General features: G+C 36.5%; 1 protein-coding gene across 2 annotated transcripts in view; it reads right to left on the reverse strand.

The window, feature by feature from the left end:
- wdr27 (WD repeat domain 27) overlaps positions 1-14,630 on the reverse strand; it is a 36,842-nt gene extending 22,212 nt beyond the window's left edge. The window contains exons 1-16 of one of the 2 annotated variants that reach the window (XM_008429888.2): positions 14,347-14,630; positions 14,073-14,214; positions 13,730-13,854; positions 13,216-13,329; positions 13,085-13,136; positions 12,254-12,324; positions 12,063-12,171; positions 11,018-11,120; positions 9,519-9,610; positions 8,576-8,640; positions 8,351-8,466; positions 7,695-7,768; positions 1,869-1,938; positions 1,647-1,700; positions 1,456-1,559; positions 585-674 (exon numbers count right to left, since the gene is read on the reverse strand). In XM_008429888.2, the coding sequence (XP_008428110.2) occupies positions 585-674; positions 1,456-1,559; positions 1,647-1,700; positions 1,869-1,938; positions 7,695-7,768; positions 8,351-8,466; positions 8,576-8,640; positions 9,519-9,610; positions 11,018-11,120; positions 12,063-12,171; positions 12,254-12,324; positions 13,085-13,136; positions 13,216-13,329; positions 13,730-13,854; positions 14,073-14,214; positions 14,347-14,484 (1,519 nt within the window). In that variant the 5' untranslated portion in view covers positions 14,485-14,630. Of the gene's footprint in view, positions 1-584; positions 675-1,455; positions 1,560-1,631; positions 1,701-1,868; positions 1,939-7,694; positions 7,769-8,350; positions 8,467-8,575; positions 8,641-9,518; positions 9,611-11,017; positions 11,121-12,062; positions 12,172-12,253; positions 12,325-13,084; positions 13,137-13,215; positions 13,330-13,729; positions 13,855-14,072; positions 14,215-14,346 lie in introns of both variants that reach the window. The other variant, XM_008429887.2, reaches the window with a different exon arrangement.
- Between the last annotated feature and the right edge of the window lie 1,684 nt (positions 14,631-16,314).

The following is a 16,314-nucleotide window of genomic DNA, read 5'->3' on the forward strand; positions in this document are numbered from 1 at the left end:
CAAAAACCCAGGTCTCAAATCTACCTGGTAAATCAGTGTAAAGTCACAACATTTACTTTTATGGAACTGTTCAGGCAGAGACAGGCTGAAGAGAGGAGGTTCATGCTGACCTACATGTCACCTCGACTTCTGTCCTTTATCTCTGCTGCCTTCTTGTGGACATTTTCCTTCAAAATTGGAGCTTACTAAATAAATTGGATGGTGAATGTTTTGTCTAATTGTCAGTCATTAGGTAGCTGCAAAACCACCAAATGTGAAGTAAAGTAACAAATTTTAATTACATGTAACATCTTCAGAGCTATATTTGTTCAGCAAGGAAGCATACTTTTTTATTTAAGGATAAAGCAGGTCTTTTTGCATTGGTTAATGATCAGATACATTTAATTTAATCAATAACTATTTATAGTGCTAATTGCTTAATAGATAACAGCAATAACTTTATTTCAAAGTAATGTAATCTATTGCTGTTATCAATGGTAACAGTTAAAAATGGCACACAAATCCACTCCCAGAAAGAAAACATTACAGTGAGTGTGAAGTTTAAAAACAGCAAAGAGAATAACCATTCTTGGATCATGTCTCACCTATGTAGGCAGTTGGACCACCAGTAAGGCAGGAGTTGTACAATAATACCGAGCGGTCGCCAAGACCACACAGGATTTTTTTTCCATCACCTGAGAAATACAACGAACCACAGATTTATTTTATAGGTATTTTTGGATCAGTTATTTTCAAACTAAGAGTTCTGTCTGGAAAAAGTCTCATTATTTTAAATCATAGCTTTGTTGTTGTCATAGTGGAGCTTTATTAGATACTATATTTCATAAATGATTGGCTCATGTGTTTGCACCCTTTCAGTGGAGAATGGACAAAGAAAAGCCCAGTTTACTTCTTAAGATGTAGAATCTACTTAATCCAAATAAAAAATCAGCAATAAAGTTTAAATTTTAAACTTTATTGCTGATAAAGTTTAGCAGTAAACTTTATCAGTTGTATTCCGAACAATTTTATAGGTATTGTCCCGGAAAGGTAAATCAAACTGTACACTACAATGGTCAAACTTTAACCACCTCATGCCTGCTACATTACTTCCCAGGAACCATCAAAGAAGCTTCTGATTTTAAGTAAATACTCATTTAAAAATCTTTGTGAAGCAAGCGTTAGCTAATGAAAGTATAGTTTTAAATTTTAATAAAAAAAGTCAGTATAAGATAATCCCCATTTTTGCATTCTGTAGTAGGTAGACTTTAGTTTTAGAAAATACAATAGAGCTAACTATCCTTTTTTCACAATACAGGTAAAATAAATGAGAATACCTGAAAAATACACCTAAATATTCAAATAAAAAACAAAAAACCAGACCCCAGAAAAAAAAAAAAAAGATCATTAAATGTTCATTTTGTCTTTTGGCACAAGTAAATGGCTCGTCAAAATTAGCTGTCATCAGTAACTCACCTGAATACTGAAGGCATGAGACTTGTTTGTTGGCAATTTTAAGAGCAGTACGTGGTTCAGTTGGTGCTGCACTGTTCTCTGGGTAGTTTCTATGGAGTAAGCCCCTAAGTGACAAAAACATGTTTTTTGTAGTTTATGTGACACATACACATATGCACAGTAAATACACTGCTTACAAATGTTTTATTGACTTTTTAGGTGATGTTCTCTTCTGAGCATTGGTTTGTGCTGAAAACATAGTCATTCTGAAACAGAAATAAAGAGAAATATAATCAATCAAGCAATGACTCTAATCACAACACTATTTGTTTCATCACAATATATTTCAGCTGTAATTTTTAACAGGTGTCTTAGACCATCAATGGTGTATAAAACATATGTCTCAGACAGTGCACGGAGATACTTTATCATACCTTGGGGTGGTGTTGTATCCAGATGACTTCACTTTTGAGTGAAAAACTAGCGGCTTTTCCTTTATTCCTCCTTTGAAAAAAAAAAACATCTCAGATGAGATACAGACTGACAAACAGGGCTAGTTATTGTACATTTTATAATTTACAAGTTTGTCACAGAAAACATGAAGTTACGTAAACAGAATAAAGACATAATCTTATTGAACAAACAAGAAAATAAAGAATAATTGTATTTTATTTATGGGTTAAATTCATTGTAATTTGAATGTTTAAAATAACATCCTAGCAAAACATTCAAAAGAGGAGTCAAAAGACCAAAGAGAGTGAAAAACTTAAAATCAACATACTGGTAGATTCGATGGGCAGTGGATATACTCTGTTTACAGATAAGGGTGAGAGATTGGCTACAAAAACATATTCATAAACTATTCTTTCCAAGCATTGACTGCAGGAACCACCATGAGATTTTGGTTTTTGCATGTTACAGCCAAAAGTCATTCCTCTTAATTTGTCTGTGTTTCAGAGTTCCAGCTAATTGGTGCTGATAGGAACTGATGGAGTTTAAGATTCATAATTTCCTGGAACCCTTTTCTCTCTCACACTCACTCTCTTTCTGCTCTCCTAGTTCCTTCTTCATGAACCAGCTATGATTATTTTTTTTTTTTTTTTGCTAAATAAGTCAAATTTTAATTAAGATTATCTTTGGCTGATAAAAAAAAGTGATGTGCTGAGACAATTAAGCATAAAGGGAAAACAAAAAAGAAGAACTTGACAAGGTTAAAATACATATTCAGTGAATTTTGTTTTTATTGTTAAAATTGTTTTATCCAGTATTAATTTTTGGCAAAGAGCAAAAACTTTCAAAAAGAAATAAGGTAGTATTTTTTTTCACTTGTTAGAATCCGGAATGCCAATATCTGATAGGCTGTGCCTACTGAAATGAATTGAACCTAAATACTTTTTTTTCAAAGATACATTTGAAAAGAAAATCTCTGCACTGCAGTTCTGTAGTATAATGACAAAATATGGTTACAGGCATTTCTTTACGATCACAGGATTAGGTGAATTTGTGAAAAAAAAACAGGCAGAACATTTCTTCCTTAAGTTGTTATTCTACAGCAGGTTTCTTGGATTATACAAGAAAGAGGTGAGTCAGAAGCACTGGATGATCTCACAATGCTCCAAGCATTAGGAGAACAGCCACAACCTGCGGGATGTTTTATGCTCCTCATTGTTCCTTGTCAATGCCTTTATTATATTAGAATGAGCTCACTTTTTCCACAGCTGTTAAAATATGTGAGGATTACTAAAAACCTTTCTTCTTGCAAAATGCATGCAACAAAGACAAGTTTTCTAAACAAAGACAGTCAATTAAATTGAAACCATCACACTTAAAACAGTAAGAACAAATATGAATAAGTATTTTCTATAATATCAGCACATAATCCACTTTTACATGAAGATTATTCACCTCATTAGGGATGCAGGGCATCACATTAACAGGTACTCATCTTACATTTTGAATTTAAACTTCAATTTAGCCTGTTTTGGTATGTCATGCTTCTAAAAAATTGTTTTGATGTCTATGTCCATTGTTGTTTCTACATAATCTTGATTGATTTTTACTTCAGTTATATCAACTTTCATTTGAAAAAGCCTCTATAGCATTTTTGTGAATAAAATAAATTTTAATTTATTAACCAGGCTTTTAAATGGTATCACCATTAAAAGTTTAAGACTCAAAGATCATCTTAACAAGGCTCCTCTTACAAGGTTCCAATTCTCTCTACTCTAATGTGTTTCAAAGAAGCTTGTGATCCAAAACCGATCCTGTGAGGAAAAAAGTAATCTTTTCAGAGTAAAGATTGCCTGGCAATGCAACTCCTTGGAATCATTGAACAACTCCACTGACCCCCTACTGATATAAAATGGCCATTTAGCTTTGTTAGGCAATAAAATTCACATAATTTAAGCTGACATCTCATTAGAAGCTATTTAAAGCATTGTGAGAGTCTCAGACAAATTTCCAAGTGGTTACATCTAAAAGTAAGTACAGCAGATTGTGATGTAACCTCATCATGGCTTTCATTATGTCGTATCTAGAGAAAAAAAAAACCAATAACCATTAGTAGAGCTAAAGCAGTAACACCGAAAACAGCAAGTTTACTCTGTTTAAGGATTATATTGTTAAATAGGCTACAATCTTTTATAGTTTATCCAAAAATATAATGTTTAAAAATGTTTAAAAGATCATTTAAAGGCTGGAAAAATAAAAATCTGAAACTAACCTTTTCATGACGGGTTCTGTATGAACATGTACATTAGGGCTGTAGTGATACAATAATCTCATGATACGATACACAATATTCTGCTCACGATATGATATATATTGCGATATTCAGCAAACGATACAATTCAATACACTTTTGCGATTTTCTGAAAGATTTGAGAGGGACAGAGTGATTTTGGTGATATTTTGTGACTGTTATAGAGTTGGATTAAATTAATTTAACTGAAAACTGATTAAAAGCACCAACTACACAATACCTGGCTCTGGTTGGACATGGACACAGACTTAAAGTTAACAGCTGGACAAAATGAATCAAGGAAGTGGTGAGAAAACATGTTTCTTTTAATTGAAATGGTACAAACTGTAGCTTATATGCATTTGTAAAGTAAATAAAGTGCACCAAGTACCCTGCTCTGAATAGTTTGATACCTTTTTAACCTTGACACTTAACATCTGAAGGAATCACTCTAAGCCTGATGACCTAATCACTCTCCCGGCAGTGGAAAGGCGGAGCTTAGGCGAGATTCTCAACATGCCAAAAGCCAGCCTATTTATAGGCGGACCAACAGCGCCACAAATTAACGTAATTAAATGACCAAAAAGAAATAATCCAAACTCCAAAATATATTAACAAAAGGTCATTCAACTAAAGTCTATAAGAAAACAAAAAAAAGAAAGAGAAAAATCATAATGTGCCCGAAGCACATAACACTTGCGGATGAATATTGATTTTTTTCTAGGAAAGAAAATATCGATGTATATCACAAAATCGATATTATTACACAGCCCTAATGTACATGCACATTGTAATCACGATAATAAAGCTTTTTATCTATCAGTCTGCCTGTCCTGTCTCAAAGTAGTTAGAAGAGACTGTTAAATGTATGAGAGGTTTTCAATGTTAATACATGTACAAGTCCAATGATAGATAAGAAGCAAAAGGAATCACGATGTAATGTACTTTGTAAAACTTTGCTCAGCAATATTATCATAAAATACACAAACTTTTCTGGTGATAATGTTATAAAATGTGGAAAAAGAGCAGTTGTAGTATGCTGAACTTGATTTGGAAAACTTCTGGTTGTATTTTACAATTTATGCTGTGAAAATGTGCAATTTTTAAAGTTTTACAACATGTTACAAATTGGACCTTTAGCCTACTGTCCTCAGTGAACACTTAATACTGTACATCAAAAAAAAAGTAATGACAAATCATTAACATTGTCCTAAAATGTCGCCCGTCCTGGTGTTTCGTAGTACAGGTCCTTCTCAAAAAATTTGTATATTGTGATAAAGTTCATTATTTTCCATAATGTAATGATAAAAATTAAACTGTCATATATTTTAGATTCATTGCACACCAACTGAAATATTTCAGGTCTTTTATTGTTTTAATACTGATGATTTTGGCATACAGCTCATTAAAACTCAAAATCCCTGTCTCAAAAGATTTGCATATTTCATCCGACCAATAAAAGAAAAGTGTTTTAATTCCAAAAAAGTCAACCTTTAAATAATTATGTTCAGTTATGCACTCAATACTTGGTCAGGAATCCTTTTGCAGCCTTCAATACGGCCTGGCATGGAGGCACTCAGCCTGTGGCACTGCTGAGGTGTTATGGAGGCCCAGGATGCTTCGATAGCAGCCTTAAGCTCATCCAGAGTGTTTGGTCTTGCGTCTCTCAACTTTCTCTTCACAATATCCCACAGATTCTCTATGGGTTTCAGGTCAGGAGAGTTGGCAGGCCAATTGAGCACAGTAATACCATGGTCAGTAAACCTTTTACCAGTGGTTTTGGCACTGTGAGCAGGTGCCAGGTTGTGCTGAAAAATTAAATCTTCATAAAGTTTTTCAGCAGATGGAAGCATGAAGTGCTCCAAAACCTCCTGATAGCTGCTGCATTGACCCTGCCCTTGATAAAACACAGTGGACTAACACCAGCAGCTGACACGGCTCCTCAGACCATCACTGACTGTGGGTACTTGACACTGGACTTCTGGCATTTTGGCATTTCCTTCTCCTCAGACTTCCTCCAGACTCTGGCACCTTGATTTCCGAATGACATGCAAAATTTGCTTTCATCCAAAAAAATTACTTTGGACCACTGAGCAACAGTCCAGTGCTGTTTCTCTGTAGCCCAGGTCAGGCGTTTCTGCCGCTGTTTCTGGTTCAACAGTGACTTCACCTGGGGAATGAGGGACATGTAGCCCATTTCCTGCACACACCTGTGCACGGTGGCTCTGGATGTTTCTACTCCAGACTCAGTCCACTGCTTCTGCAGGTCCCCCAAGGTCTGGAATCGGCCCTTCTCCACTATCTTCCTCAGGGTCCAGTCACCTCTTCTCGTTGTGCAGCGTTTTCTGTCACACTTTTTCCTTCCCACAGACTTCCCACTGAGGTGCCTTGATACAGCACTCTGGGGACAGCCTATTTATTCATACATTTCTTTCTGTGTCTCACCCTCTTGCTTGAGGGTGTCAATGATGACCTTCTGGACAGCAGTCAGGTCAGCAGTCTTACCCATGATTACGGTTTTGAGTAATGAACCAGGCTGGGAGTTTTTAAAAGCCTCAGGAATCTTTTGCAAGTGTTTAGAGTTACTTTGTTGATTCAGATGATTAGGTTAACTGCTCGTTCAGAGAACCTTTTCATGATATGCTAATTTATTGAGACAGGGATTTTGGGTTTTCATGAGCTGTATGCCAAAATCATCAGTATTAAAACAATAAAAGACCTGAAATATTTCAGTTGGTGTGCAATGAATCTAAAATATATGACAGTTTAATTTTTATCATTACATTATGGAAAATAATGAACTTTATCACAATATGCTAATTTTTTGAGAAGGACCTGTATGAAATGAGATATAGCCCCTAAATCTGCACTAACAGCTCTTTTGAAAGAGCTCCTTCAGATCTGTGCCAGACATACGATGAAGGAACCTTTTCTTTTCCAGGAGTCTCAGGGGTTTATGGTGTAATTTGTCTGCAATCTTGCAAATACCTTTAAGAATATGGAGATGCATGGGGAAGAATGGCAGCCTGTAAACTTTTGTAGGCTGTTTTTTTTTTTTTTTTGGCTCTGATGTTGTAGTCACACAGCACTTCTCAATTATACATAAAATCCCCTACATAGTCTTACATTGGCAAATCACTCCACTCCAGCTGTGGAGAATCCAGCCTGGCTTTCTCAGCATAAACTCTCTGAAGAACATATAAGCTTCAGCACAAGCAGACACATAAGCTTCAATGTCCCAGTCAGATGACATACATAAAAATACAACAAAAACAGGAATGGTACAATGAAACTTAGAACTGAACTGAAGGGAACGCAATGAGGAAGGCCGTATTGACACAAGAAGCAGAACCACATTTATCCATTATATATATGTGTAGATAATGGAAATGTTTTCAGAAGCTCTTGGATTAGCCAATCAGAACTAAGTATGAAAGCTATTTCAGAGAAACTTAAAAAAAAACAAAAAATACTAAGAGAAAGAGAAACGAGTGTTCAAACATTAAAACCTACAACAAACCTTTCCTTTTCGGATGGCTGGGTTCCTTCCTCTTTAACTCTGCATTTAGAGGAGATTCCAGCAGTGGAGGAGAACTGGAAACAAGGGAGGAGGGGAGACAGGGGGACGGAGTTACTGGAAACAGTGGAGTACAGCATTTTTCCATCATTATGGATTATTAGTCGCTCTAATTTACAGTGCCGTGATATTGCTGACTCATAAGAAAACAGATGGCTGCAATGGTTAGATATAATTGGGTACGTTCATATGGAAATGCCAGGGTGAGAGGAACCTTTAGAAAGGAGGTGAACCAATAAATGGGGCTTTTTCTTGTGTCATGGAGTACTGCTGCTTAGGTCAGACAATCCTAGAACATACTGTAGTGATGCCAAACATGGAAGAATGAACATTTCACACACATTTAACTGTCTCCTCTATAGCAGGCAGCCAGGCAGGCAGGCAGGCAGGCAGGCAGGCAGGCAGGCAGGCAGGCAGGCAGGCAGGCAGGCAGGCAGGCAGGCAGGCAGGCAGGCAGGCAGGCAGGCAGGCAGGCAGGCAGGCAGGCAGGCAGGCAGGCAGGCAGGCAGGCAGGCAGGCAGGCAGGCAGGCAGGCAGGCAGGCAGGCAGGCAGGCAGGTAGGTAGATAGGTAAATGTTTATTTTTAACTCTTGGCTTACCTTGGAAAGACAGAAAACCCTCCACCACCTTCTTCTCCTGTTCTTTGTAGGTTACTCAAGCACAACTCCAGCAAGACTACACACGGAGTAAACAAAGAGCTCACGAGAACGACCATCTGAGTAGTAAAAAAAAAAAAACAAATCTTTCAGCAACAATCAAATTTAAAAAGTAACCCAGGATACAGACTTTACAGTGTTTAGTAACATTGTTTTAAAATTACTCACAGATTTATCAGATCCTACATAGATTGACCATGATCCAGCCATGGCGATGTTCAGGGTGGGGTTGTCTATAAAAAACATAATTTCATATATTTTCAAACCAAAGCCACTTAAAAGTATTGTTTATTGAATCATCTCTTGGTTAACTTTGCTTCAAGCTACTTCTGACAGTTCTGAATGAGTATCTGTAATTAAACTGTCTTAATAAAGCAGTCGTTCTAATTGGATTTTATAACAAGTACCAATACAAGATTTTTCCAAATACCACTGTACTTATTGAGATTTTAAAACAGGGATACCTTATATTGTGCATGTTAGTTTGCTATGTCATGCAATAATAATGAACAGGGGAAAGAACATGTTTTCTTGCCCATTAATTAAGTTATGGTCAATCAGAGATTCCTTATCAACACCAATCTCAAAGTCCAAAAGGGTTGTCTTTTATATTAGGCCTGACAAAATCAGCAACTGTGATGATTTGTAATTCATTAAAGTGGTCAAACACAAACTATTTTATGAGATCTTCTGTCAAATTTGTTCTTAAAGTACTTGAAACTAAAAAATGTTGATAAGTGCATAGCAGTACTGCTAATAGTCCACTAAGCCTTTTCATATGCAAATCCCACTGTATAGCTACAGCATTCTTTCGAGGATGTGCCAATGAGCAAAAGAGCAATGTGTCTCTTTAGGTGTCTTTTTAGGTATTGTTGCTCAGTTTCATTTGTTTATGTTTACCTTGGAAATAAGTGTGCCTTTTTTTTTCTGAGGGCTACTAAAAAAGCCCCACAAACCACCACTGGTAAATGTACTGTAGTTTGAAACCCATAGCTCTGAATGTGCTTAACATTTTTGCTAAAATTCTGTGTTGTATTTTAAAATACGGTATTTATTGCCATATTTCTGGAAAAAAAAAAACTTGGAGAAATGAAACCCCCCAGCAGCCCACCTTTGAAATACAGCACCGTCAGGAGTTCTGAGGTAGCAAGCTCCACCACATACAGACCGTCGGAGCTTCCTACACAAAACCAGCTGTTGTCTCTGCAGGAGCCCACACAGAAGCATATGGAAAACCACTGTTACACAATTTTCCGTAAAAATATATATATTTTTTCATTTTAGTTGGGAATGATAACGAAACCGAATAGTAAAGAAAAACCCATTGCACTGACAAAGTGACAAGGCAGAACCACCACAAGACTATACATTCTAGTAAAAGTCTCTTCTGACTACATATGGTCTAGAGTCTAGACAGTGTACACACAGGAAGATGGAAAACCTCACAGAGCAGAAAGGGTCTTTATTTTATCCTCTTTCGACCACATGCTAAGTTTACAATATTGTGAACAATTACATTTTAGTATACCATTATTTGGAAGCTCACTATGTGCTCTATTACATAGTGGGAAAATTGCAGCTATTATGGGTGGAATTTTCATACATAAATTTGTTAATTACACCAATTAATTTTCTCCAAAAGTATATGTTTTATTTGTGGAGAAAAACACACATTCCCATTCCCTGCTACATGAGCAAAATAAGCATAGGTGCTAAGTCAAATGTTCAGGCTACAAAAAAGCATTGTGTTGATTCTGATGAGATCTTTCATTATAAACATAGTATAGTTATTTTAACCAATTAACAAATACAAAAAGTCCTGTAATGGAGCGGAAACATGAGGCATAAAGCAGTTAACAGATCCAACTGCATACATGTATTTTTATATATCTAACCACAGAAAAGAAAACACTTCTGTTTGTTTAAGGTCACCATAAAAAAGCCAGTAACACAGCAGCTGGATAGAGACATAAAGCTACACAGCAGGATTTTACAGTTATGCTTCTGTTTATATTAAAAGTAAAGATGGTGAACTGCTGCTGAGGGATTATATGCTTTTCTAACAGCAATGAGGTATTAATGTCAATTCCATTCCTATGGGCTACAAAATATGGAGTTATGTCTTTTTAAGTGTCTACATTCTGTCACAGCTCACTGCAATACTTTATGCTGTGTTACTGAGGCCTCATGTGATGTATTTCTCTGGGTGTGCACACAATGTAATAAACCCCTTAAGACCTGGCATTGGACTTTGTACTTTTTCATACTTCTGCAACAAGAAAAGCAGACAACAAACTGAGAGCTTAATAACATTAAGACCTTATCCTTAACATTTCCATTTATCAGTGAACTTCTCAACAAAAATCGAAAAATGGTGGATAAAATGTGGTATGTGTGGTAATTATTGTTTATGACTTTTAGAAATTCTGTACAATTCACTGTACTGAGTGTGAAAATAACAACAATTCTACTATGCTTATCCAGACATGGAAAAACGAAATATCATGAGGCGAATATCATCATTTTCCAGATCCTCGAGACCATGAAGGTACCCTGTTAGCAGATTGCTCAAATTTATGCAACTACTCCAGCTGCACTGTCTTTACTTACATTTCTTGGCCAAACTGGATTTCTGCAAATGAGCCACATGAAGCCATTTGGATGACAGGCTTTGAGATCTCCACTTTATTAGCAACCGATTGTTCAGCAACATCTGAAAAGACATAAAAACAAGAAAATTATGGAAATTATCTTGCTCAAAAAGTTACATACGCCTCACAAAGTGACATCCGTCCGTCCATCGTCCTTTTCTTATATGAGATCAGATTGCAGGGGTAGCAGTTTCAGTGAGGACACCAAGACATCCCTCTCCACACCGACACTCTCCAGCTCACCCAGGGAGACCCGAAGATATTCCCAGGAAAGAAGGACAATTTTATGGTTTTATCAAGTTCTGGCTATCCCTCAATGGTCTTCTCATTTTGTGGTTTAGAACCATGGACTCTGACTCAAAGGAGGTGAGTCTCACTCCAAAAGCTTCATATGCCTCTGTGAAAGGCTCTACTTCAGCCTTAAAGTCATGGCAGATCTCATGGCATGGAAGATGCCAACAGAACATTATCTGCAAAAAGAAAAGAGGACACAAACCAGACCCCCTCCACTCCACAATTAGTCTTTGATATTCTGTCCATTAACACCACAAACAGGGGAGGTGAATGAGTCCAGTGCACACTGGAAATAAGCTTGACTCTGTGTTAACAACGTGGATACATGACTAAGTAGCCATTGAAAGCATCACCAGTACGTCATACTCCAGTAGCATGCCCTGGAGGGTACATCATGAGGACACAGTCATAAGCCTTTGCCAGATCACAAGACAGTTCTGGACCAGGCAACTAAACACAATTCCGAAAGGATAAAGATCTAGTCCATTGTCCCAAGCCAGAATAAAAACCACAATGAATTCAAGTTTAGACAATTGATTTGAACATTGTTTCCAATCATTGAGTAGGCTTTCCCAGGAAATTTACAGTTTGATCCCTCTACAGTTGGTCCCTTTCTTAAAACTTTGGGAATACCACCCCGGCCTACCGGAAGAGGGTCTTCAACAGAAAACTGTTGAAGACCCTCTTCCTCTAGTAAGTGATTGTATTACCTTGCGGATGAGTCTCCTGGCGCATCTCATATCTTTTCTCCATCTTTTGAAGGTCCATTTTTTTCCCAAGATGGCATTTGTGGTCATCATCAAAAGAAAAGCACCACACCTAAAACAAACATGAATTTTCATATTTGGAATTTTCAATCTTCATATTTGGGTAACCACCATGATTCTTCTCAGACACTAACCTGTCCATCGGCTGAGCCGGTAATAAGCTGCTCTTCCTCCTCCAAGAACAACACGCTAAGCAGAGGAGACCCTAAAAAGGTTAAAGCATTGTTTATTTTCAATTATTTTGAAATGCTTTGATACAATACTTCTAAGACAAACATAGATAACCAGAGTAAGTACAACATATATATTTGTTATGACAATTTCATTGAGTCAGAGGAAAAAAACTATCCAAACCAACCAAGCCCTATGTGAAAAAGATGAGATAGTAATACGATAATAATACTTTATTGATAGGGGATAAGGGGATTTTGTTTGTTCCGGCATAGTACATAAAATAAATTTTAATAAATAAATAAAGCAATAAGAATAAACATAAAAAAGTAATCATCCCCTGAACCTAATAACTAGTTGCGCTTCATTGTCAGCAATAACTGAATTAAGCATGTCTGATAACTGGTAATGAGTTGTTTTTTTAATCACTGTGAAAGAATTTCATCCCACAAGTATTTTTAGAATTTGTTTACTTCAGCCATATTGGAGGGGTGAACAGCTTGCTTCCCATCATGTTACAGAATTGCAATAGGATTTAAGTCATACTTTAATAAATAGGTCCCCCATTTTAATTAAATTGCTAAAATAAAATAACAACCTTGTAACTTACAGAGTCAACTGAACAATGAGTCAAAATTCTAAAAAAAAGATTTCTATTCATATCATACCATTTTTTTCATTATGGACAGAAATACATAATAAAATATTATGTAAGTATAAATATTATATTATACTACCAGCCTATGAATTTAGGGTAATTAATTTTCTCTAGATATCACAGAAAAGTACGTTACCTCCAAGGACAAAGGATTGGTAGAAAACAGCTCCAGTTTTTAAATCCCAAACCTAAAAATAAAAATAAAAAATAGATAAAGTAATCTTTAACAAATGGTACATGTATACATGCATACATACGCATAAACACCTTAAAAGTCCGATCCTCTGAGGTGCTGACAAGAATATTTGTGTTCCATGGACAGAACTCTGCAGATGTTAAAAATCCAAGATGGCCATTTAATGTGCAAATCACTTCTTGTTTCTGATGGAGGAGACAACAGCCAAAATCAGATTTGAAGCAATAATATGCAGCTTTTAAAAGTTGGATGTAAAGATTAATTGTATACCAGTGACATTCAACACATGGAACATTTGTCTTTTAAATAGAGATAAGTGTCTTTCCCACACTTTTATTTATTACAGTAGTTATAAAACTAAACATTAATTCAGAGCAAAGTGAGCAAGATGTTCATGGGACATAACGGTAATACAAGTTATGTAAGAAAATTTGACACCTTAAAATCTGTAGATGCTCTTGTGCTGTACTTAACACATAACTATTCATGTACTTAACACATAGCTATTCAGCTATTAACTATGTAAGAGTAATAGTAAGTTTAATAATTACTATTAAAATATTATTTGTGTCCACACTGATGTACCTTTGAATTGAGAACATAAATAGTTGTTCCTGAGCAGACAGCTATCAGTTCATCATCGGAACAGAATGAGAGATGCACAACATTCCCCAGTAAAGTACCGATCACTGTTCCAGCAGCCAGTTTACCTGCACACAAACTTACTTAGTTTATTTAAACTGAAAATTTAGGAAGTCTAAGACCACAAAAGACACAACAGAAAAAATATGGCTGTATAAACTACTAAACAGATTTGTGAAAGAACTCAATATTTAGTGAAAAATTGATAGGCTAGCATTACAGAAGCTACAAGAAAATATGACAGAACTGCACTGGAGACACTTATGTACACAAAACTATTTTTTACCGTCTTCTGTTCTTTTCTGGCATGCCTCAATATCCCAAATTATAATATAGTCAGAAGAGGCAGAACATAAGGTAACAGGACTGCTTCTTTTTCCGAAAGTCATGGCACTGATGTCACCATGGTGACCTGTTAGTAGCAGTGGCTGTAAAAAAGAATACAAGATTTTTATAAACTGCATACATAACATTTGTGTTCTAAGTCACAGCCGTATTAATATAACTAAGTTGTTTGAATTAAATTCCTCTTGTACATAGTAAAGGAAATGTGAACAAACCTTTTGTTGTGTCTTCTTATTGCTGTAAATGAGCACATTCTTGCCCTGGTGAGGTATACCACAGTAACAGTCACAGCATGCGAGCTGTTGGTGTGACAGGAGTTTATCACACGTAAAACTAAACTTTTTCTTAATCATTTCACCCTCGCTCTTGTTGTGTTTCGGAGATGTATTTTTCGGTTAAAGTAATTAAAAATAAGATGGCATTTTTGTTGAGTAGAGGTTTTGAGAGTTCAAGGAAGAGACATTAAGCGTTGCTAAGACACGCTTCCGCAACCAAAGATCGTCTAGGTAAGAAAACGTTTACCTATACGTCAGGTGTCCTTGTGGATTATTTGTATTCTTTAAACTATAAATTCTTATCATTTCATAAAGGAATTTACGTGCTGTTTATAACATAGTCCACTAAAATAATTTATTTTGGGCATGCATTATACTTTATATTAAACTTGTTTGAAAATACTGTCAAAGTGATACATCTTTTAATCACATCTATGCTTGTACTTCCTTGTTTGACCACAAGATGGCATCGACTGTTCATTGTTTACTTTATAGCTTTATATAAGAGATCAGTGGCTGCGAGCGGTCAACTGTTCACCACAAAATAATAATTAAAAAAAATTTCATATATATATATATATGTTTACTTACTGTATGTTTACTTACTGTATGAAAACGTACACTACTTGTCATGATTGAATGAATTATGTTTATGTCCACCAGGTGGCGAGCATGAGTTCATGAGAATGTATAAATGTAAGGAACTTGACAATAGAAGTAGAGAGTCTTAATGAGTTGATGCTGATACACCTGTGAGCATGTTGGTGAGCAGACCTTGAAGAAAGATGCTTTAATAAAAGCATCTAGACATAATACTTGGTACTTCGTCTGTCTTTATCAAGCACGAATATAACATGGTGTCAGGAGTAAACTAAGAAGCCGACTATGGAGCTGAAACCACCAGAGAGCTTGAAGCTGACGGGAAACGTGGATGAGAACTGGCGTGCTTTCAAACAACGCTTTCAACTGTATGTCGCCGCGATGGGATTGGAGACAAAGCCGGAGCCAAGAAAGGTAGCGATGTTGCTGACCATAGCGGGAGCGCAGGCTTTGGAAGTCTACAACACATTTGTGTTTGATGAAGCGGAAGACAAAGAGAAGTTGGATGTTGTACTGAGTAAATTTGACGCTCACTGTTCACCCAAGAAGAATGAATGTTATGAGAGATACGTGTTTCGTTCTCGGATGCAGACCCAGCATGAACATTTCGATAACTTTCTGACAGACTTGAAAGTAAAAGCTCAGTCATGCAATTTTGGCCTGCTGAAGGACTCGATGGTCAGAGATCAGATCGTTTTTGGAGTGCGTGATGGGAAGCTCAGAGAGAGACTGCTGAGAGAAGTGGATCTGACCCTGGAAACAGCTGTAAAGATGTGCCGGGCAAGCGAACTGTCTCTACAGCAAGTGAGGACATTTTCTGAACTTTCTTCAGGAACTACTTCACAGTACAGTGACGGAACAGTGGCAGTGGGAGCGGTATCCTGCCAGAAGAAACGCCATGCTCAGATGAGGCAGCTGCAAGAGGAAGCTATTATCAACTGTAAGCGCTGCGGGTCACGGCATAAAGTGAGACAATGTCCTGCTTATGGTAAGCAGTGTTTGAATTGCCGTGGAAAGAATCATTTCGCAAAGCAATGCTTTATGAAGAGAAAAGAAGAAAAGAGGAATCGTGTAAACTTAGTAGATGAAACTGACTTAAGTGACACATTCTTTATTGGTGTTGTGAACTGTGAAAATGAGTCAGAAAAAGTGCAGTATGTGGACAGAGATGATAAATGGACAATTCCTTTGTTGATAAATGGAATTACAATCAAGTTCAGATTGGACACAGGTGCTAAGGCTAATCTCATAAGCATGTCTGATATAAAAGAAATGCAAGTAAAACCTCACATAAAAGAAGTAAAATCG

The sequence above is a fragment of the Poecilia reticulata genome, chromosome 15 (genome assembly GCF_904066995.2).
Source record: "Poecilia reticulata chromosome 15, P_reticulata-male-v2, whole genome shotgun sequence".
NCBI lineage: Eukaryota > Metazoa > Chordata > Actinopteri > Cyprinodontiformes > Poeciliidae > Poecilia > Poecilia reticulata.